This window comes from Curcuma longa, chromosome 11 (assembly GCF_044706935.1).
Source record: "Curcuma longa cultivar G26 ecotype Majalengka, Jawa Barat chromosome 11, ITB_CL_G26_1.1, whole genome shotgun sequence".
NCBI lineage: Eukaryota > Viridiplantae > Streptophyta > Magnoliopsida > Zingiberales > Zingiberaceae > Curcuma > Curcuma longa.
In genome coordinates, this window is record NC_133871.1 from 21,770,596 (window position 1) to 21,793,448 (window position 22,853).

The 22,853-nt window shown below is 36.0% G+C and overlaps 3 protein-coding genes across 4 annotated transcripts; 1 reads left to right on the forward strand and 2 right to left on the reverse strand.

Annotated features, from left to right (window-relative positions):
* Window positions 1-1,638: 1,638 nt before the first annotated feature.
* On the reverse strand, window positions 1,639-2,652 carry LOC141837855 (uncharacterized). Its single transcript, XM_074725227.1, has one exon. It carries the CDS (start codon window positions 2,650-2,652, stop codon window positions 1,669-1,671), a length of 984 nt encoding a protein of 327 aa, XP_074581328.1. The 3' UTR covers window positions 1,639-1,668.
* Window positions 2,653-3,595: 943 nt separating this feature from the next.
* Window positions 3,596-15,117, forward strand: LOC141839041 (AP-2 complex subunit mu). Its single transcript, XM_074726691.1, has 13 exons — window positions 3,596-3,920; window positions 4,232-4,409; window positions 6,631-6,721; window positions 8,516-8,610; window positions 8,742-8,831; window positions 8,901-8,949; window positions 9,009-9,147; window positions 9,857-9,973; window positions 10,716-10,806; window positions 10,878-11,020; window positions 13,656-13,770; window positions 14,607-14,651; window positions 14,738-15,117. The coding sequence occupies exons 1-13, from the start codon at window positions 3,838-3,840 to the stop codon at window positions 14,816-14,818; spliced, it is 1,317 nt and encodes a 438-aa protein (XP_074582792.1). The 5' UTR covers window positions 3,596-3,837; the 3' UTR covers window positions 14,819-15,117.
* A 1,014-nt stretch (window positions 15,118-16,131) lies between these two features.
* LOC141840909 (putative ADP-ribosylation factor GTPase-activating protein AGD8) lies at window positions 16,132-22,635 on the reverse strand. Of its 2 annotated transcripts, none has more exons than XM_074729010.1 (7): window positions 22,387-22,635; window positions 22,141-22,259; window positions 19,196-19,637; window positions 18,448-18,699; window positions 17,533-17,652; window positions 16,896-16,997; window positions 16,132-16,437 (listed from the first exon to the last, which is right to left on the reverse strand). In XM_074729010.1, exons 1-7 carry the CDS (start codon window positions 22,453-22,455, stop codon window positions 16,330-16,332), a joined length of 1,212 nt encoding a protein of 403 aa, XP_074585111.1. In that variant the 5' UTR covers window positions 22,456-22,635; the 3' UTR covers window positions 16,132-16,329. The 2 variants fall into 2 exon arrangements, with proteins under 2 accessions (XP_074585111.1, XP_074585110.1); XM_074729009.1 differs by having other exon boundaries at window positions 18,442-18,699; window positions 22,387-22,631.
* Between the last annotated feature and the right edge of the window lie 218 nt (window positions 22,636-22,853).

Consider the following 22,853-nt stretch of genomic DNA (forward strand, 5'->3'; position numbering starts at 1 on the left):
AAAATAAAAGTGAGTTCGTGATGGTGCAACTTTCGAAGGAGACACGTGATTCTGCAACTTTTGTCGTTGCGTAACAAGTTACAGCTTGTTTTTTACTAGCAAAATGCAGAAGTATCCTTAATAAAATTTACATGAAGCCAGCCACTTCACTGAGCAGATGCTGAAAGAATTTAAAAACAGTAATAAGTATATTACATTTTTAATCAAAGCTCGAGATGGCTTCTTCCCGAAAGCTACGAGACAACTGGAATTTATGGAGGTGCTGAGGATCTGGAGAGCTGTAAGGCCTCCCTTTGTTTCATGGTTCTTTGTTGCAAAGTTAAAACTGTCATTTTCAGAATGTTGATTTGGTACAAAGCTCTACCATCATGTCATGCTGTGTATATGCATATATTATCTCTCACAACACTCTGTTCAAAAGATTGTGATTGCTCATCCATGAATGCTGATGAAGGTGGCATTTTACTTGGGGCTGCCACAGCATTTTTCCATGGTATTGACCCCAAAACATCCTTTTTGATTGGAGAAGGATTAATCTTTTCATGGTGGATGTGTGGTGAACTCTCACTGCAAAAGAAATACCAACTCAAGGTGAACTCTTGTTCTTCCTCGTATATTATTGTGTTACTTACAATGCAACTGTATATCCTACAACCGAGGACAGTAGGAAAGGAGCAGCCTATTTTCACCTATGATTGTTTCCACCTTTGTTCTGCTTTGAGTCTTTTACAAAGTTCATTAGTGTGATTCATTATTAATTCACAAACACAATGCTTAGGTGATTTTTCTTAAGCAACCGATCGTCATATAACTGCTCATCTTGTTTCTAACATTTCAAGGTTTAGGTGTCTAATCCACAAACACTTGGATATTTAACAAGGAATATATAGAGTACATGGTTTATGTACATTAGATATGGAACTAGTTGTGAGAGAAACCAGGTTGGTTTCCAATTGGGTTTTAACTACATCATATTCAGTAGGTAAGCAGAAAATTGCACCTCATTATGTTTGAGAAATGCCTCATATGAAACACAAATTAAGAGCATATCATCAGAACTTGAAAAAGTACTGCACCTCCTTTCCTGTCATTGTAAACCTGCATTGTTGGATTGTTTCTTTTTCTTTGTAAGATCAACTGAATAAATTACAGTAAACCAATCACCATTTGTAATGGTTAGGTGAATTACTCATCCATGCATAGATTGGATCAGATAGCACTGGCTTTTTAGGTTGAAGTTGCAGTTCTTCATAAAGTTTTCAGGAAGGCAGTCTTTAGTCTGATCCCACTATGGCGTCAGAAGCTGGTTCAGTATCATGGTGCGTTGGCAATCAGAGCTTGTCTTTCATCATTCCAACTAGGAATTAGTTCCCACATGTTCCTGCAATATAAAAAGTATAATTTTCTTTTTTTTTTAAAGCAATTAAAAGTAAACAGCAGTCTTTTTTATTTTCATAAAAACCTCATAGAAACATAAACGTTAACATTTATTTTGTTCAAATCTAACATCCACTGCGCTAAATAATATATTTTCTTAGAAAAAAGAAAAATGAAGAAAACAACGGAGATCTCGCAATCTTTTCTTAGATCTCGCCCGTCCAATTGATAACGATGTTAAAGCAGGAAGATAACCGAATCTACTGAATCGCGCGCTTGTGGAATTGACGATTATACCCCTATGGACCACCAACAGATGCCATTCCCCGCTTCCTCCCGATCCGTTGGGTAGCGTCCGCTGCCGCCAAAGTCTTCCTGGTGAACGGCCCACCTGCCGGAGTATTGGAACGACGACGAAGCATATGGGAAGAAGGAAGAAGACCGGGACGAGAGCTGTCGGTCGATACAATCCCTTAGCCACCTTGTCGGCTCCCCACCGGCCGTCGCCGCCGCGACCTCATCACCTGGAGAAGAAGGCATCCTGGCAGAGGAGCCGCCGGAGTCAGATCGCATAACGATTCGCGCTAGTGCCTCCTCGATATCCTCCTCCATTGTTTCGTCGCAGATCGAATACAAGAGGCGGCGCGGAGGAGAAGCCAGGGGAGAGGGAAGAGAGATATTCCTGATCGATTCGCCTTCCGGAAAGCTTCTCGCTTGGACGCCGCTGCTAGTCATCTTGACGGGAGGCGGAAGCGCCGCAGATAACAACGGCGGCGGCGGGAGAGTGACGGGGGCGCGGCAGAGAGGACAGGACGGTGAGTTCTGGATCCACGTGTCGACGCATCCGGCGTGGAAAGAGTGGGAGCAGGCGGGGAGGAGGCGGAGATCCTCATCTGGCCGGAACGAGCGGAGGCAGACGGCGCAATCCGGGGAGGATTTGGAGAGGGCCGAGAGAGCAGGGCCGAGAGAGTTCAATTTCTTCTCTGAAGGGTCACCGTCGTCAGCCGCGGCAGGGCCGGAGGGTTGGTTCAGATCGAGGAACGAAGCGGAGGCGACGGCTGAATAGGAGCGGCGGAGGCGGAGGACGAGGCGAATGAAGAGGCAAGCGAGGAAGCTGAAGCCGAGGATGGCGGTGATTATAAGAAGGGTCCAGCCCAAGGATATCGAAGGCGATGAGGAGGGGGCGGGCGGAGGGAACTGTTTGGGGTCAACCGCCAACGGCAGGTGTTTCAGGATTGGCGGCGGCGGCGGCGGCCGAAGCAAGTCGTCGTTCATGACGAAGGCCAAGGAAGGATTCGATGGGCATTAACGCAAAGGAATCATAAGTAGGCGCCGCTGGCGTAAGTAACTTATTACAAATATTAATTTTAATTTCCGTCAAAAATAATTAAATCAGATAATTCTATCAATAAAAAATACAAATAGTCAACTGATCGAGATAAGATGGTTCGTAGTGATATTACCCATCCACAATTGTTTAACGAGAACAAAGGAGACTTAGTTGACTTGTAAGATCGACCACCAAAAAACGATGTCGTTGAGATAAAAAACGATGTCGTTGAACACAATGACGGAGCTGAACAGCTTATTGAACAATTTAACCTTGTAGAAAGGGTCAGATAGATTTAAGAAAGATTGGCATGTCTGTTTATAGCACTCGTACAAGTTTGACATTAATCAACTGTAACATAAATTGTTAGTCAATTTATCTAAAGTGGAGTGATTGATCATGTTTAATATGCTGATGGTTGAAAATTGTGTGTTTATAAAATGATTATAGATTTTATAAAATACTCTTTTGTTTATCTATTTTTATCTGATAATTTAAATATTTGGATTTGATTCGATTAATTTTGAAAGTAGATTTTTTTTAATTTATCCATGAATACAATTTATATATATTTAAAAAATTAATTTTCAATATTATTTATCTATTTACTTCACGATCAACTCGTAACCACTTGACCCCAATTTCATAGCTAAGAGGTTAAATTTTTATAAATATTTTTTTTTATTTATCTATTAAATAAATTCAAAGTATACATGTATATTTAGAGATTAATTTTTAAAATATTTATTTTATTTGAGATTTAAATTTCAGAATATTTATTATTTGCTACATAGTTTTATATAAATAACTCCGTCGGTGAAAAAGGACGCTGTTATAAATAAACATTAAAATAATGGGGGAAAACAAAGAGAAAGCCTCCGCCCTCCGGTCCCGAAAGCCCAATTTCTTCTCCATTCTTCCCCCACGAATCCTGACTTTTCCAGTTCTAATTTTCAGATCTGAGAATTGAGACCCCTTGCATCATCGCCAAGAACGATTGAGGGTGATACCTAAATCTTGGTAGGAAGGATCTCTGCCTATCTCCTTCTTTCTTGGCTCGCCTTCAGGCTTGTGTACCGATCTAGATCGGCTACGGGCCTTCTGGGTTCCGAATCTCTTCCGCGGACGAGATGCCTGTGGCGGCATCCGCTATTTACTTCCTGAATCTACGCGGCGATGTTCTCATCAATCGCCTTTACCGCGACGATGTGGGGTAAGCAAGCGTCTATCTTCACCTTCTATCGATTTCCAGTTTCTGACATTTTAATTAGTGGAGATTCACTGATACGCTGTAGTTATCATGTCTGCGTGTCTTATCGGTGATCTTATCCAAAATCTCCACTTTGTTTTTCCTTTTTGAGCTTGCGTCTACTGAAAATGGAATTATACATTTTTTTTTTCATTTTTGAAAATATGATTTTCGAATCGTGGCCCGTTAGCGCGTAAGTGACCTTTCTATTTTCAGAGTTTGTGCGCTGCTTTTGCTAAAAAATTCGATATTTTGATATTATAAACTCTATTCAGCGGGAATATGGTGGATGCATTTCGGATTCATATCATGCAGACGAAGGAACTTGGCACATGTCCTGTTCGCCAAATTGGAGGCTGCTCCTTTCTCTACATGAGAATTAGTAATGTATACATAGTGATCGTTGTTAGTGGCAATGCCAATGTTGCCTGTGCTTTCAAGTTTGTTGTTGAGGTAAGCTGCTTAGTATTTCCATTATTCGTCTGTTATCCTGGGAATATCTTTATTGGTAGGGTATTTTGATAGGCAATTAAGTTTTAGTGTTAAGAGCAACAATAATGTGTAAAAACATACCCAACGCAATCTATTTAACTTCTATTAACTAGGTGGTGCATAATAGATCTTCTCTGGGTTATTACCTTATGTATGCGAATTAACAATATGTTTCCTCTTACAACTAAATTTAACACTTGCAATTAGGGATTCACTTTCATTCAACCTTAATGTGAGATATCCTAAATTTTTTTTCTTTAGGAATTATCATCTTGTTTTCATCATTATTTATAATGGATTCGATGCTTCAAAATGCTTCAGACTTCTAAGAGTTATACACAACATATCACGTTCTTTGTTCTTTAAATTAAAGAATATATGGGATAATGGACCACCAAAGTTAACACCTAATGTTCAGTGCTTAATAAACTTTTGTTTAGGATAAGCTTAAATGCTACTTTTTCTTATTAGTTGTTTGATACCTTGATGACTTTGCTATATAGATATGGCTGTTAGGGGACAATTTTATGTGTTTGCCTACTATCGAGCTTCTAGTAAAATATGTGTAGTGATTGGTATGTACACCACTCCACTCCCCGTGTCCTTCATTGTTTTAGTGTCTTTATTAGAGAATCTTTGTAATAGCTTAGTTTAGTCTCACGTATGTGCGAGTAATTACTATTAATTTAGGTTTAAACATTTCAGGCTAGTGGTTGGGTCTCACAAGCTAATGTGGATCTATATGGCTTGGCAAGAATTTACATGGTTTAGAGATTCCACTCCTACTCCACAACCTATGATGCATTTGGTCCGTCAACCCGGCGAATCCATTAAAATCACCCATTCAAAAGGTAATGGAGTAAATCTCTACAAATGAGGATACACCTTACCTTACAAGATGTCACAAGCTTGATCGTTAATAGAGGATTTCACTCACAAATATATCATCTCTCCCTAAGATAAATAATAGACTAGGAGAGACTAAATCACTGAGAGCTTAATGATTGAAGTCTACCAATCCTTGTCTAATATCTTGAAGAATTTTAGGCACTTGAGCAATATAAGTGAGCATAGATAATTCACAAGTTTTTATGTGTGACTTTTATGCCCCAAAACTCAATAGGATCTTATATAATAAGCCCTCTAACGAACATATTCCAGTCTCCTCCAATTGACTAGATGACCTAAGCTCTGCCTCAACCTAAGCTCTCTTCCATCTTGGTTATGACCCTTGAGATAAGCTACCTTTCAAGTGACTCTTTGTTTTCCAATTAGGGCAGATTTATTAACTTAAACCTCAACATTTCACCCCCTTTGTCATACAACAAACAATTAAACATTTGATAAATCATGTATGTTAGATACATTATCACAAAGTTGTAAAGTAAGCATAGTGATTAAACAAGTAAACAAACAAAGCATAAGTTAATGTATATCAAATTCATGTTAACATGGCACACTTCTATTCTATGATTTTTCATGATTATAACTTTAAATACGAAATAAGCCCTTAAATGACAAAAAGTCTATCAAAGCATGGGAAATCGTATGTATAAGCATGATAAATATCTTAAGATCATTTTTCAAAGTGTGATCATGTGATCAAAATGTAACTATACAAATATTTAAAGTTTCAATAAGCATAGTCATGTCATTATGTGCTAAAATTTAAGTTTAACATGCTCTGAGTGACTAAATTAGTCTAAGCTTGTTGTTATGATACTTTGTAAGACATACAAATATTAAGATAAAAAATATAAGCATGGCATAATGAACATGAAAACTGATTTCTGAATTGGTATTATCATTCCAGTTGACTATAATTGCAGCAATAAAAAAAAAAGGAAAATTAGACCATGAATGGACTTATTTTATTGGACCAATTTGTTTTCAAAGGGTCTTTATTTATTTGCTTCACCACCTTGACATTCTACACTTAGTCACATATATTTCTCTTTATTGTGCTAATTCTGTATGTAAATGGTTCCCTACAGTTATTAGTTACATTGCACTTCCTAAATATATATCCAGAAGTGATTGACATTGTGTAATAACTTTATCTTACGAGTTATATTAGAGCTGGTGATAAAACCTTCTAGCAAAAGAATTGTAGCTCTCTCTGTTAAATCTTTTCCTTGGCATGTTTTCTTGGTAACATTTGGGTTTCTTTGCAAATAATCAGGCTGTTGCATTATTTAAATCATATTTTGGTGGTGCATTTGATGAAGATGCCATTCGGAATAACTTTGTTCTGATTTATGAACTTCTTGATGGTATGCACTGCTTTTCTGTTGTGGTACAATTCTTGTAACCTGTTAAATCATATTTTAGTTGAATTATTTCATCCTCATGAATTGCTTTTTGAAGTTATTTAAGAAGAATTCTAGAAGAAATGTTCTTCATCTTTATTTGTATAGTCATTGGCATGCTTCCATTATCATATGATATGACTTTTCTTGCATCAATGATCCAACAGGTCTTATAGTGTGTACAAAAGGATGGATCCACGTGTTCACTCATTGAAACTAAACTTTGAATTGGTTTTTATGTAGTTTGTTCCATTATTATTGTTATTATTATTTGTTTCATAAGTTCTTTTCCTACTAAATCTGAAAAGAAATTATTATTACCTCTGTATTTCCACTAGTAATTGTGCAAGGAAACCAGCTTCTTCTGGTTAAGACTGTGTATACTTGTAGGGACTTCACCCCTACTCTGCATTTCTGCAAATCTTCTGGACTGGGTTCGTTACATTTGATGGTTATAACTTATAGCAGGAAATGATTAGTGATATTAGTTCCCCTATTTAACTGGTTGGTTAAATTGGATTGCTATTCTACTTTATCATGAGTTATGACCTCATACATCTTTAGTAGATATACATCATTAGATTGGCTTCCTCATGCTGATGATAGCATATGTTAATTGTACAATGGTAAGAATATTCTAGCTTATTGGATCTTGGAATTTGCAAGAGATTATAAATGCCTAGGGAATATGCTACTCTTCTCTAATTCAAGGAAGAAAGAAGCCTATCAAATATCAAATTAGAAGAGCTAGCAATTTTATGTTTGGAAATTGCAGAAAGAAAAAGTGTGAAAGACACCAGGAAAGGTGTTTGAATTGATAGGTTGGTGTCCTTCTATGCATGATTTTAAATCTTTCTCATCTTGCCCAATACAAACAAGAGGAACTTTTCTTTGTATTAGTCCACACTGAGACTCATGAAAACATGATGCTCTGAGTGGGGAACTGACACACCACTGGAACTACATCAGACAGTGTTCATCAGCTACAATCTTAGTAGGGGAGTGTTGAGGACAGGTTGGCAAGTAAATTTGGCAAGCAAGAAGCATCATTTCCCATCCAACTTGCATGTGTTAAGCATGCTGCCAATGTTCATCTTGAGCCATAATCAAACTCTCTCTATGAGATTCATAGTTGCATTCCTTATAGCTTTCTTCTTTGCAGATAAAGCAGATTCGGAATCCTCTTTCAGTGCATAATTTGTATTCATGCGCTTCATATTAACTTGGAGTTTGCTCTCAGCAATATAGTCATCCCTACCCTATCACATAAATCCCACAAGCTTCATGCATTCTCATTCGATCTTATTTTAGGGGTAATGGGATATAAAAAGGGCAGCTCGATATACAAAGCTTTCGCCAATGTGGTCCTGGAGAAGGGTTTATTGTATGCAGTCTTACCTTGCTTTGCAAGAGGCTATTTTCGAGACCTGAACTTGTGACCTCTAGGTTACATGGCAATAACTTTACTGTTGTTTCAAGGCTTCCCTTCTAGGTCTAATGGGATATCAGAAAAATAATTTTTTTCAAAAAAAAAACACAATTGTTATTACTAAATAAGCTTCAAAGATATTCATAAGCTAACAACATAACAATGTATACAAGTACTCAGTGAGTTGTCATAGATATATCATCTTAGCTGCTTGTTCTTGTCAACTCATTGTTGCCTTCATAACTAATTACGCGCACGCACACACACACACACACACACACATGTATCTATATAACATGGGTCACGATATTCTCTTGTTTGATTCTCAGAGATTATGGATTTTGGATACCCCCAAAATCTTTCCCCTGAGATTTTGAAGCTTTACATCACTCAAGAAGGAGTTCGCTCACCATTTTCCTCCAAGGTGAGATGTCAAAGGCTCCATTACTTTCTCATTGCCATTTTAGTTTAGTTTCACGTTCTATTAGTTTGCCTGAATTAGCAGAATTTGTTATTTATTCACATCCATGTTGTGTTGTTTTTATGCAAACTCAGCCCTCAGATAAGCCTGTCCCGAATGCAACTCTCCAAGTTACAGGTGCAGTTGGTTGGAGACGTGAAGGTCTTGTGTACAAAAAGAATGAGGTGATCTTATCAGACCTTTATGCTCATATCTTGCTAAGAAATTCTAGTACTGATGACAATATGTTTCAGGTCTTCCTGGACATTGTTGAAAGTGTTAATCTTCTTATGTCCTCCAAAGGTTTGTATTTGTATGTTAGCCTATCTCATTCATCTCTGACATCTGTTTATGCTTTTCAGGTAGTGTTCTACGTTGTGATGTGACTGGAAAGATTCTCATGAAGTGCTTTCTTTCTGGGATGCCTGACCTTAAGTTAGGATTAAATGATAAGATTGGTCTTGAAAAGGAATCACAACTAAAATCCAGGCCTATAAAAAGGTAAAATAAGTTAGACTTGCTAGTGCCTTGAGAAATGTTTCCAGTCTCTTTCTACTTGAGTAGTGTACTTCCCCAAGACAGCTTACCAGTCTGAGCTTCCCAGGTCTTTAGCATGGTGGTATTTCAAATTTCCAGATACACTTAATTTTGCAATAACAATAACAAAAATGCTGTAGGGTTAGAATCAAATAACACCAAAGTTAGGAGAGAAAAAGGTTTGGGTTTACAATCAAATGAAGACGTTTTAATATTTTACCTTCTTTTTATGCTATTGATAATTCATTCGATATGTGGAAATTTTCCAGTCTGCATTTAGGCTTTTGATCTTCTATTTGATACACATAGAAATCTTTTTTCCATTCTTTATGCTGATAGAGCAGGAATATTTATTCAGTGTGTATCCTTTATATTTTGACATTGAAATTTTTTTGTAAGGTTAATTATGACCTTAAGAAATTAACTGGAAATGTTAGTCATATGCTTTTCAACAGTTGCAAAGTTTTCTTCACTTCTGTTGTAGCTTCTTTTGTTTTTATGAGGCATGCTAATTTGGTAAGATCATTTAGTGTTAACCAAAAGATGCGCAGCTCTTTTGCATCCTAGTTTTAACTTTTTTTTCTTCATGTTTTCTACAATAGTTTAACATCTTATTTGGTGTAACTTAAATTTTCTTGGCTGAATCTAACAATGTTTCATTTCTTCTTTTCAGTGGAAAGACCATAGAACTAGATGATGTCACTTTTCACCAATGTGTAAATTTGACGAGGTTCAACTCAGAAAAGACCGTCAGTTTTGTGCCTCCTGATGGTGAATTTGAATTGATGAAGTAATTTTCTTACTCAATTTTTGCTAGTAAGAATTGTATTTGGCTACAATATTCGTGAGATCACCTTTTGGTTTAGTACATAGGAGGTTTATGTTCTTTTTTTTTTTTTTGCTAATATTCACTAACAAATGTATTTTTTGTCCTTATCAACATAAATTTGAATGTACCTCTTAAAAAATTATCAATTTGCCTTTTATTGATGCGAAAGAACAATCTCATAATCAATTGGACTGTGAAATTATCTAATTTTTTGTTCGATTGTCTCTACTAGTATGATTGAGCCTTGACAGAACAAGTTAGTTCACTGCTGCAACTTAAGTGACTAGATTTCAGATCACATAATTGATTAATACTATACTTGGGAAATATTCCACAAATTGACTCCAAAATTTTGCAATCGTAACTTGTGCCACGCAGATGATAACTGACACTGGTGTTTTAATTTTTTTTATTTGTGTTTCACTTATATTGTAATTGTCTTGGCAAAATGTTAAGTGTGTCTTAAATTACATGCTATAAGAATGGCAATGATAAGTACATGTTACATGTTTTAGCATTGCTCTTTTCTGTTGGGTTGTGAATCATAATCAAAGCAGAGAGTTTGAAGAATCTCACCCAAATAAACTGCCTTAGAGAAGAAAATTTCTTTGTTTTCCATTTTGGATATAAGAATGTTTCAGACAGTATATTGTCTATATTCCTTTTGAAACCACCTCAAGATGGTTGTTCACATAACCTTTAGGTATCGCATAACTGAGGGTGTAAATCTACCTTTTCGTGTGTTGCCAACAATCAAGGAATTGGGTAGAACACGGATGGAAGTAAATGTCAAGGTTAGTTGTAATTGAAACTTTACATTTATGATCTTCAGTTTACTAATGTGTTTCTTTACCACGATATTCAGGTTAAGAGTGTCTTTGGGGCCAAAATGTTCGCTCTTGGTGTTGTAGTGAAAGTTCCAGTTCCTAAACAAACTGCAAAAACAAGTTTCCAAGTAACGAGTGGTCGAGCCAAGTATAATGCTTCCATAGATTGTTTAGTGTGGAAGTAAGTTTTGCCTATTACTCCATTTAAAATTGATGCCTTCGTATTCATTTTTTGTTTCAGCATCTTTTGCAATTTGCATTATGCTGTAATTGATGCACTACATGCAACTGTCATCTTATAAGAGTTGAACATACAAGTCCAATGTAGACTTACAATTAGATTTTGTAGCCAAGAAGTAATGTTCATTCAGTAGAAAAGAAAGCTGTATAACTCAAATTGTGCATTTATTCTATTTATTTAATGCAAGAAAATGTTGAGGCTTCATTACTTCTCCCTTGCTAGCATAAAGGGGTTGCACTGTGCTCTCATGATTAGTTCCCTACCTTGTAATTTGGCAGCAGTTATATTTTATTCTGTCGTTCGGTAGTAGAAGTTGGTATATCATTTTGCAAACTAATAGCATTATAGGTCTTTCAGGTTTGAGACTTGGTTTGAACTAGTGCTACTCTGTTTTTCAGATTGTGCATTTACATAAGGTATTGTGTGCCTTTAGGTATGAGGCTGAAATACAATTTGCTATTGCTTTCTTGAAAGGCAATATGACTTGCTCTAATGGTTCTGATAGTTTCTTATTTTCTTAGGCTATTTCTGATGCTTATAGGGTTGTACAACTTCAAATGAAGAACGCAAATAGCTTTTAAAGTTTTAGATCATTTTAACAACCTCCCAAGTCCCAAGTAGCTTAGATTATGTGACAAAGTCTAATTTAGCTAGGTGCCAACCCATTTTGTTAACCTGATAGCTGCCCTTTATTCCACAATTAGTCCTTGTGGGTGATGAATGGATAATATTTCCTATCAATATTTTTTTCCTTTTCAATCCAAAATCTTATCCAATGTGTGCTTGCTCTGGGAATTGGTTATTTTGAAAAGCTAATCAAAATTGGGTGTGAATTAGTGTGGTTTGAGTGAGATTGTTTATTGGTTTATCCTCACAGATTCCAGACAATTTTGGCGTAGTAACCATATCCATGGTCCTCAGCGATGGCCACCTCTGATAGAAATGATTAAATTGACAAAATAATGGGAGGATCAAAAAAAGGAAAAAATGTAAGAGAGGAGTTGAAAACGGTTCAAACTAACTTCTCTACGTTTGTCAGTCATCTTCACCATTTTTCTTGCCATTACCACTTACACTGCTATTCTGGAGTCATTGTCGTGGCCACCCCAGACTCATATATTACCAAACAGTAAACTGTTCTCTCCCCTTCAGGGTGTCAGGCAAAGACTTGGAGGATGGGGAGAGATGCCAATTCAATCATCACGAATCAAATTCTATTCAGTGTATACGCTAAGCAATTTTCAACTTTCCTTTTTTTCTAGTCAAAATGTCAAATATACTACACGGACATGCAAATCACATGAAAGGGCCTTTTGTCACTCATCTATACAAGTTTACGTGTAGAGAATCACCTGATCGTATATCCTGGCACTTCCATCAGCAAACGTTCTGTATTGGCTGATAATATAAGTTATATTATTAAAAGCATCAGAGACCGTAAACTAGAATCATTTAGACAATTCAAAGTGATGTTTGGAATGGATAAAAGGCTTCCTCACTAATTTATTATCTGATAATGAATATAATAATGTAAAAATTCGGATAGGAATATAAAATTTATATAAAAGTGGCTTAGATGCATTAGCTTCTGCAAATACGAGGTCTTTATTTCTGACATTTGATCCTTGTTGGGATTTACTATTTGATTCAATCTATTGGCATCATAATGTGATTTATGTTGTACAGGAGAAAATTGTTTTTCTTGCAGACAAATCTTTTAGCATTTTTTCTTATTTGAAAATCTTGCCTTTCAAAATTATAATAATGTTAGTCAGCTCTGATACTAAGTCAATCTGACTGACTGTGCTGGGACATTGAACTTCTTCTCACCTTTTTGTCATGATAATTTGTGATAGAGTTAGTCAAGGGCATTCATTTTCACACATCCAAATCTATTTATGGTGGATTGATCTTCCTCCTCTATATACAAATTATTTTTTTTTTGCAAATGTCCTTTCCAATTTTTTCATTGCTCATGCTATTGTGGACACTTCTTCATATGAACATGGTTTTGATGGGTTTATCCTTATGTTCAATGGCATTAGTTGGATAATAAGTTGTGGGGAGTCAATAATGCATGGGTCACATGGTTTGCAATTTCAATAACATGCCTACACAATTGAACTATTGTTGGTTATGATTCTATTTCTGATTAATCTAGAAATCACTAATGCTGGCACCAAGACTAACGTAATTAACCATTATAAATTAAATAGTTATGGGTTTATACTCTTTGACCATGTGGAGCAGTGGCATCTGGTGTTTTCCCCATCTAGACAGTCTCAGAACAAGGAACTATTTAGCAGTGCATCTGTCGATTATTTTGACGTGCCCAGATTTGCTTGATCAAGCTAAGGCTTTAAATTTCTGTTTGCCACTACATGCTCTAGTTTGCCTTTCATTTTCATTATAGATTCTTACCCTTGCAAAATCTAACTGATAGCTGTTATAAATGCATCAGTTGCAGTTTGGAATTCTAGGCAGCTATCTGTTTTTTTTTTTTTGTATCATTGCTTAATCAGAAGAATTTTGATTCTGGATTTGATAACAATTCAGTCTGATGCTAAACTTGTAGGATCAGAAAGTTTCCAGGACAAACTGAGTCAACTATGAGTGCAGAAGTTGAATTGATTTCAACAATGGCAGAAAAGAAATCATGGACACGGCCACCTATTCAAATGGAGTTCCAGGTTTTTTGCCCATTTCTGATCCTAAAAATGCCTACTTTTTTCCAGCTGAAGTTAATTCTCTTATATTAAGCTTATATCTTGCACTGGTTAAGAAGTTATTTGTCAATTAGACACTTATAATTTGTTGGAAAAGTTGAGTATCGTCAGGATATCGCCATTAGCAATTTTTTGTTGCAGCAAGCAACAGCTTGTGAGTGATCTATGTTCCAATTTAAGGGCATGAAACTATTTCTCACTATTATACTGTTTCAATGCTCATAGCCATACGCCTTTTCTCAGCACAAAAATGAAATCAGGAGTAGGGATGAAATAGTAAGCTTGTATCAGAAAGTCTGATTTTTAAAAGATCAACACGATATATTGCTCTCTTACTTTTTTTATGAAATAATGAAATCCATTTGTTAAATAATCAAGACCGTTCTAGCAAGCAAACTTATGTATATATGTGTGTGTGTATTTATTTATATGATCTTCCACGTGTCCACTATAATGTGTAGAATTGGAAATCTGCATCCACTTGAATTCAAATATGATTAATCATCCACATGTGAGTGAAGTAACGCCACTTGAACCAATTGCCAGATCACTCAAACCAATCGGAAATTCTTTTGCTGCCAATTCCCAGTTTGTTCTTTTTTTAAACTGATACATAGATGTATGAGACACACTTCTTGTATAATTTACTGCAATCCTGAATATCTGCATCACGCACCACTTGAACTGTCATAGAACGAGCACAATTGCCTTCTGAGATTTCACATTTGTATTTGTTTTTTTTTTGTTTCATATAATTGTTTTTCATTTACTATAGCATATTCATTCTTTGATTACCTTAGGTTCCAATGTTCACTGCATCAGGCCTGAGGGTCCGCTTTCTCAAGGTACATATTTGATTTATTCCACTACAATAATTGTCTGTCATCATTCTTTTTCTCATTACTACAATAACCTTTTCTTTTTCCTCAAGGTATGGGAGAAGAGTGGGTATAACACAGTTGAATGGGTTCGTTACATCACAAAAGCAGGATCATATGAGATCAGATGTTAGTTTTTGATCTGCTTAGAAACAGACAGAGCGTGAGCTTTGGAGGGCGCCAAATGATTTGGATATTGATAACTCAGGAGTGGTTCAGATAAGATGATACAATTGTTGTTTCACATTGGATCCTTCTCCAAGTTTGAGCTCCAATATATGTAAAAATGTCGAATGAAATCCATTGAACAACCCATCTGTATTTCCATAGAAAAAAGCTATTCTTTTGTATGATTTTACCTTCTTGGTGTTGCCCTTTTGTACTTGATTGTCAGATGTTTCAGTTGGATAATAGTGATTGCTATTCGTCATGAGATTCATCTGTAATTAGTGATTATGGCATTGTTGTCTGATGGCTTCACTTTGTGAGAAAGACACTGAATACTCTGTTTCTGTACAAATTTGGTATATGATCATGTTGCGGAGTCCCAAATTTTATTTAAGATGTAAAGCTCTCAAAAGCCTCCAAGAGCGTTCATGTTACAATGGTCGGTCACGAAGAGACCATATTTAATGAGATTAAATGAATAATTTTTTTCCCAATAGTTAAATTTACTTATTGGCTGCGTATTTGAAAGGGTGTAGATTATGGAAGGTAGAAGGACAACGATTGAAAAAGCATCCTTAGTTTTTAAAATCATCTCTAAATTTATTTATTTTTACAAAATTATTATAATAGGAAAATAAATTGTTTAACTTCGTAAAAAAAATTCTCAATTCAATTCATCTCAATTTTTAAATAAGAAATAGCTAAATTCAAAAAATATATATTTAATTTAATATTCATAAGAAAGCAATTCTATAATTTTATAAAATATGTAATAATATAAGAATAATCATATCAATAAAAAAATATAAATATAAGTTTAAATCTATATAAAAACATTATAAAATATTAAGACAATAAAAAATTTATTACAAAAATTAACTCTTCTACAAAAGATGGAATCCAAGCCCCACACGGTCCCCCACACGATCAGCCTCATGACCATATGTGAGGAAGTAAATCGAGATTACCACTAAGTTTCATGATCTATGCACACATTATTTATGAATAATTATGATACATACATATTGAATAGTATTAAGTAAGATTGTCATATTGGACTAATTAAAATAGTATATGGCAGGGAGAAAAAGCACTTATTGACTGAACATTGATCTCGTTACACTCTCAGTGTCACCAGAAGATAATGAGAGAATGCTACACCTACGACAACTTACACGAATTATTTCTGGCATGAAAACCAAAGTATGAAGCGCTTTGGGATTTACCAGGTTCTTAAATACAAATGAAATATTAGTCCAAGTAATAGTTGCAACCGAGATACTCAAGCTTCTGTTCAAATTAAACAACAATAGCTACATATAGATCAAATGTAAATAGGAAAATTGTAAAATAACCAAGTTTAACATCCCTGAGAAAAAAAATGCATACCCTAATATGTTTCTAAACCTTACAACTTCTTGATGTTTGAACCAATCTTTGAGGTGGCACTGGCGGCCGATAATGCATGCTAATTCAACTAAAGGATTCTGTCTTGAAGATCATAGATCAGGCTGGATGCAATGGAAGTCAACTTCTTGCCTGTCTCCCCAGCAATGTTTGTGAGGGAAGATAAATCCTGTGATGCCTAAAAGTACAAAGAGCACATGAAGTAAATCAAGATAGAATATACTCCGGGAAACGATGACACTTGTAACTGGATCCCTAAAAGCCTAAACACCAATTTGATAACCGCACTAAGTGTTTTCAAAGCTGGACTGGAACAGCAAGGTCATTGGATTGGCACAATTTCCCATTGAACCAGCCGGAAAAACCAAGAACCAGTAAGGCCATTGGATTGACACAATTTCCCATTGAACCAGCTGGAAAAACCAAGAACCAGCAAGGCCACTGGTTCACCCACCATTCCAATTTGGGAACACTGCCCATGAGAGACCATGAGAAATGAAACTTATTGAAGCCTCTTAAGACGGAAGGCAATCTCCCTCTTAATTTAATTATTATTTTTAGTTTCACGGAAATCCTCGCTCATGTACTCACCAATTTGTTAGCAAAGTGAATAAAACAACACCTCTAATAGTGTACCTGGAAAGAGATACGGTTGATGAGATCAGCAGCAGTCAAATCTAGACTGGAATTTTCTGTACCATTACCAAACAGCTCGGCACTTGAAATGGCTTTTGAGTCCTATGTAAATAAATAAAATGGCGAACACTTCAAATAATAATAATAACAACAATAACCCATCAAATTCTAACATTAGTAAAAGAGAGATAGAGATGAAGTCAAATTATGTCAATCTCAATCAAGAAGATCAAGCTTGGTATTCCAAACCGTTCACCAGGATATTACTAAATTATCAAAAAGTTTAAAGCTACAATAAGTTAACCCTAAGAGTGATAAGACCATGCGCATCAGAAGATTACATGAGGAATTACTTACAAGATGCCGTATATCCAATCATCCGGTTCTAAAATCCAAGCAATAAATAGGTTGGGTTTTTGTACAACAAAATCAGCTTTTGAATTAAGTGATTACCCATTAATGAAATCCTAGCTCAGGCTCACCTCACTACTACATTCTATTACTGGTTTGTGTTTAGTAGTCTAAATGAGCTTAAGCATTTGGAAATAGCAGTTACCTAGCACTTGCTCATGAATCTACAGATTTTCTTGTGTTGCACAACTTTAATACAAGTTATGCCTGTATAAATTACACATACCGTGAACCTTTGAAGGGTGTTCTGTGCTTCATTCTCACTTGCATTGTTTTGATCTCCAAAGAATTGGGCTGAAGAAATTGACTTGGCATTCGAGAATTTCTGCCTTGCTTCATTACTTTCCTGAAGTTGAAGGCCAAAATAAGAGTCAACCATATTCCATGATAGAAGTGTATAATGGCAATATAATGAGCAATAGGTTGAAGTGTGGAAAAAAGATGTAGCAACTACAGTTAAACACAAAATAGTGTATTGAAAATTAAAAAATGGACTCAGATACTCTTAAAGGACTCAACTATTCTTAAAATGTATCCAAACTAATTGTTAAACATCCATGTTAATTCTTAAGACACAAATTTTCAGCTATAGATATAGAACCCTGCAGCATTCACATATCTGCTTGAGGATGCAGTTTGGCTTTCATGGTTACAGCACAAAGTCATAATCTCAAGGCCCTACCCAAATTTCAGGCTGCTTCAGCATCTAATCTTTCAGGGCTGGTTCTCATTTCAATTTGTTTTTGTCTACTATTTTTCAAACCAAAGTTGGAACTGATTGGTTGTATATTTTACTTCTCTAAGTTCAGAGAAGTATCAGAGCTATATCATACTAGAATATTATAAAATATAATCATAGAATAGATAGATTATGGTGGAATAGATAAATAATTACCCTTGCTTAATGGATATTTGATCAGTTCAAGAAAAATATTGTCACAAATACCAAAGGTGGTAATGGCAGAGAAATGTTTGATCAAAGTTTATTAGTCATCCCTAACAATTTGAGCCATAAACATCATAAGATAATTTATAACATTTTACTACAGGACTTAAATCTTGCAGAAATAATTTAAACAAATATAAATACCCATCAATATCAACATAGTGATAAAATATCTTAGCAGTGGTATACCTGCACCTTTGATGAAGTTGAGCTTGACTTTTTCTGAAACCCACTGTCTACTCCAAACTCCGCAAAGAAGCTTGAAGATTTTGGCGGAGCAACATGTCCGATAACTTGAGCATCTTCAGCATTTTTCTCAGTTGCATTGTTCTCCACATACTCAAACCGAGAAAGAAACGATGGAGCATCTGTTATCTTTGATTTAACTAAAGATGTTGTAGCAGGAGTTGGTTCTTCAGGCTTCTGATCGTATAGACTTTCATTTGGCTGAAATATAAACTTTCAGATAGACTAAGGTTCATGGTCAAAAAAGATATTAATGTGATGGCACACTAAAAGGAAGATCATGAATCAGAGAAAGTGAGTAACATTTCAAAACATAGGACTCTAAGTACAGATACATGAACAGAAAACAAATCTCGTCTTTCATCTTAATAATACATGAGGGTTTAAATGGAATGCCAAAGTGCAAACACCTAAAGTTTGTTGACTAAATCATTTATCAAAAACAGCCACTATAACTTGTGTCTTTATTCTCTATTTGTTACATGTATGATGTTCATACATAGCAGCATTGACCACCTTGTTAATCATTTACAACCTTCATAGAAATTAAGAAAGGATATTGGAAGGGGGGAAAATAAAGTGCATAGCATACTAGTTTTACTAAATATTCAACAAAAATGCTAAGTGTTATAGATGACTTGGGACCAGCCTGTGCTTGAGATTAGGGAACCATCAAACTTTCGAAGTAGCAGATTACCTTTGTTGTGAGCTTCCTCACACCCAGCCCACCAGCCTTCCCTCCAGTCTTCCTTGAACCAATAGGTTTCTTGATAGAGGATATGACTGTTGAACGAATAGGAGCTTTAGGTGAATGTGTAATTTCAGGCTCAGGCTTCTCATCATTCAAACTGTTCTTCATTGCATCTACAAGTTTAAGTTCAGGAAATCCATTTGTGGTATCAGATGAAGCAGATGGAGCAACAGGCGATGAAGGGATAGCATTATCTTCTGTGAAGCTTTTCACAACCTCCTTTGAAAGTATCTGCTTATACAACTCAGCCGCTCTAGATGTATACTTTGCATCAGTTTTACCACCATCAGTCCACCCATGCTGCTTAAAGAAAACTTGTGCACGATTGTTGCCTCCAAAAACCATTGTCTTAAGTTGCTCAGGAGTCCATGAGTCCAAATTTGTAGATCTAAAATAGAGGGATAACTTTCTTAAAATACGATCAAGTAGCATTTTCGTGTAACAGTTCAAAAATCTAGTCAAACACTTATATTGACGTTATAACACTCCATAAAATCTTTGGAAGTTAAAGTTGAAAGTAATACAGAAGTTCATAAATAGAAATGTATATAGGGTCATAACATGATAGCTAATAAAGCAATACCCTATATATGAAACTAACATATTTCTATACAATTCCAACTCGAACTAGAGTTTCTACATCTGCTGATGCCAGTTTATTATAAAAAATAGAACAAAAATCAAAAGAATAAGAAAATAAGGGGTAGCATGAGAGCTAAGAACTTTGGAGGCACAATGTTGAGCTGCTGCTTCAAAATGGTATTATTTGCCTCCTTGACAGGCAATAAATGGTTTTGATGGTGAAGTTGGTTTGATCTAACTTCAAAGCAGTATAAAATGCTTCCTTAGAAGAACATATATCGTGTACTTAACTCTCCTTAAACTATTATATGTTGAGATTTAATTGGCATGTCAAGTAGGGGGTAGAGCAGGACACGGAACCCCAAAGGAACAAACATGGCTTGATGATGATGATGGGGCATAAAGACCACTCAAACATGATGTGAACTGGTAAGTGCTTAGAAAAGAGTTCAGACCTCGTAATTTTCATCTTCCAAACTCCAATATATATATATATATATATATATATATATATATATATATATATATAACGCGCAAGATCATATGCAAACTTATTTAATATATTTATATTTATATTGATAACATTGACTAATATTTATCCAACAACATATAGTAGATAGTCCATCCAATTTATAATGTCATAGAGAAAAATATGTCAGTCATACACCATAAAACAGCTCCGTGTACGAAGCTTCCATCAATATGGGATCCCGAGAAAGGGGTCAAACCACATCGGGTCTATTGTACAATCATACACCATGAAACCACAAATATAAGAATGTACAATAGACCGTATTGATTAGTAACATGCACATAACTAACATTTAGAGTGTATATTATTTGCAAAATAAATAAAAAGGTAAAGCTTATAAGTGGCGAGCTACCACATCAAAAACTTAGTTACTATTTCAGAATCACAAGAACTAGTTTTCTTTTAACATACAAAAACCATCACAAAAGTTCTCACTAAATTCATAATCATCAAATAAATCAAACCAATTTTTTCTTTTCATCACATAGATAGCCCGTCTAGCTCATGTACAAACACACTTAACCCACATAGGCAACTGAGGTGCCTAAAGGGACTGGATCACAACTAATGACCTAAATAGCCACCTACACAACCACCTGGGTCATTTTTTAGGACACTGCCCGTTAACAAAAATACCATCATCTAACTTTGAACTTAGAAGTGGGTGGGAAATGTCAGGGAGGCAATACAACCTACATTGAACTCTGAATATTAGAAATTAAAGATCTAATATATCTTTAACATAGATCGTGATGGCATTGAGAACCTTCTTAGATGTTCATAAATATAATTCCAGAACTATCGGTGAGAATAAACCAAAATAAAAGAAAATCCAACCATGCCACCTCATCTTCAACATTCTTAAAGAGATGAAAAATAATATTGACTCTTTTCTAAGAAACTAAGAATTTATCTTTACATCATATCACAAAAATGGTAGGTGAAATGATGAAACTAAGACTTGATTAGTAACAATAAAATAAGATAAAATTTATTTAAATATAAATGATGATATAGTAGATGATAGACCCCAATAACGTAGGAGAATCCATATAGCCGACCCCACCTAGTGGGATAAGGCTTGGTTGTTGTTGTTGTATTTGATCGCAAAAATGGTAGACCTGAAAATTGCTAAAACGACAATGTGATAAACTTTGTGCTACCTGAGCACTCTTGTTCCATCAATTTCAGTCTTAATATCAACATGTCTGTAATTTATATTGGATCATTGGATAAACACAGTAATAAGAACACTGGAAATAGGACAGGATATAATCACCTTGAGAGGCTAAACCTCCAAATCTCAAAGGCTATATTATTTCATTGATTTGATTGATATAAAGAGAAAGGAATCCATAGGTGATGATTATGCATAGGCATCCAAGAGGGTTTCTTTTCTATGACAGAATAAAAAATCTACATAAAATGAGGGAATAAATTATTCAATAGGAATTAAATAAACACAACTCTCAATTAACAGGTAAATGAATGGCCTTTGAATTTATCCTTTTTGTGATCGCATCACACAGGATAGTCGATAGTTAGCAAGATTCCAGAGAAATGCAGAAGGATTCTGCTAATAGAATTATGACAAAGGTGAGATCTTACTGTGAATTAATTAGGTTTCTGTGTCATAAAGTTAACGCACTACCTAAAGCTTCAATCTTCCTTAAGGAACAAAAAAGGTAAAATTTCTAAGGAGCAATCAGCTATCATTCAATAACCAAAACCTGTGAAGGAAAAAAGAGAACTACAGGAAGTTACACGCACACCTTACCTGACAAAGCTAATGTGCACGCCTAGGCTGCGGTGGACAGCGGAGCAATCGATGCAGAGGAAGATCCCGTATGTGACGGACGCCCAGGTCGGGTTCTTGGCGTTGCAATCGAAGCACATCTGCGGAGGAGAAAAAGAACCAAACCCGTCAGATCCACATCAAGATCTGCATCCCACGAACACCTCGATCGAGGCAAACAACTCCAAGAAGCAGGAGAGGCGGCATCTAGATGCTTCGGTGCATCACCTTGTTCTCAGGCTTGGACTTCAGCTTTCTGAAGACGGCGTTCTTGTCGGTAAAGACCTCCGAAGCCATGGTGAGATGGAGAGATCTGGGTGATTTTTCGCCTACGCTCCGCTTCCGATCGCCTCACCAGGTTCCGCGGTGAGGGGGATCCAGGAGGAAGCAAGGAGGAATAAGGAGGAGGCAAGGGGATCGTTTAAAGAGGACGAGAGGACAGAGATGCGGTGGCGGCGGTTGTTCGGCGTTAGAATTAGACGGCCCTTCACTGTTGCGTTTGACGGCAACAAAATGACTCAAGAGTCCTGCTTGGTCCACCTCGACGGCTAACGGTTGTTACATAGCTTTTGGTACACTGTCGCTTCCGGACTCTAAGTCGGGCCAGCCGCATGCGGCCCAGCCCAATTCATATGGGCTCAAGCTTGTGTCGGCCCACCAAACTCAAGCCCATTGGCCGTTATGTTGGACAAGAG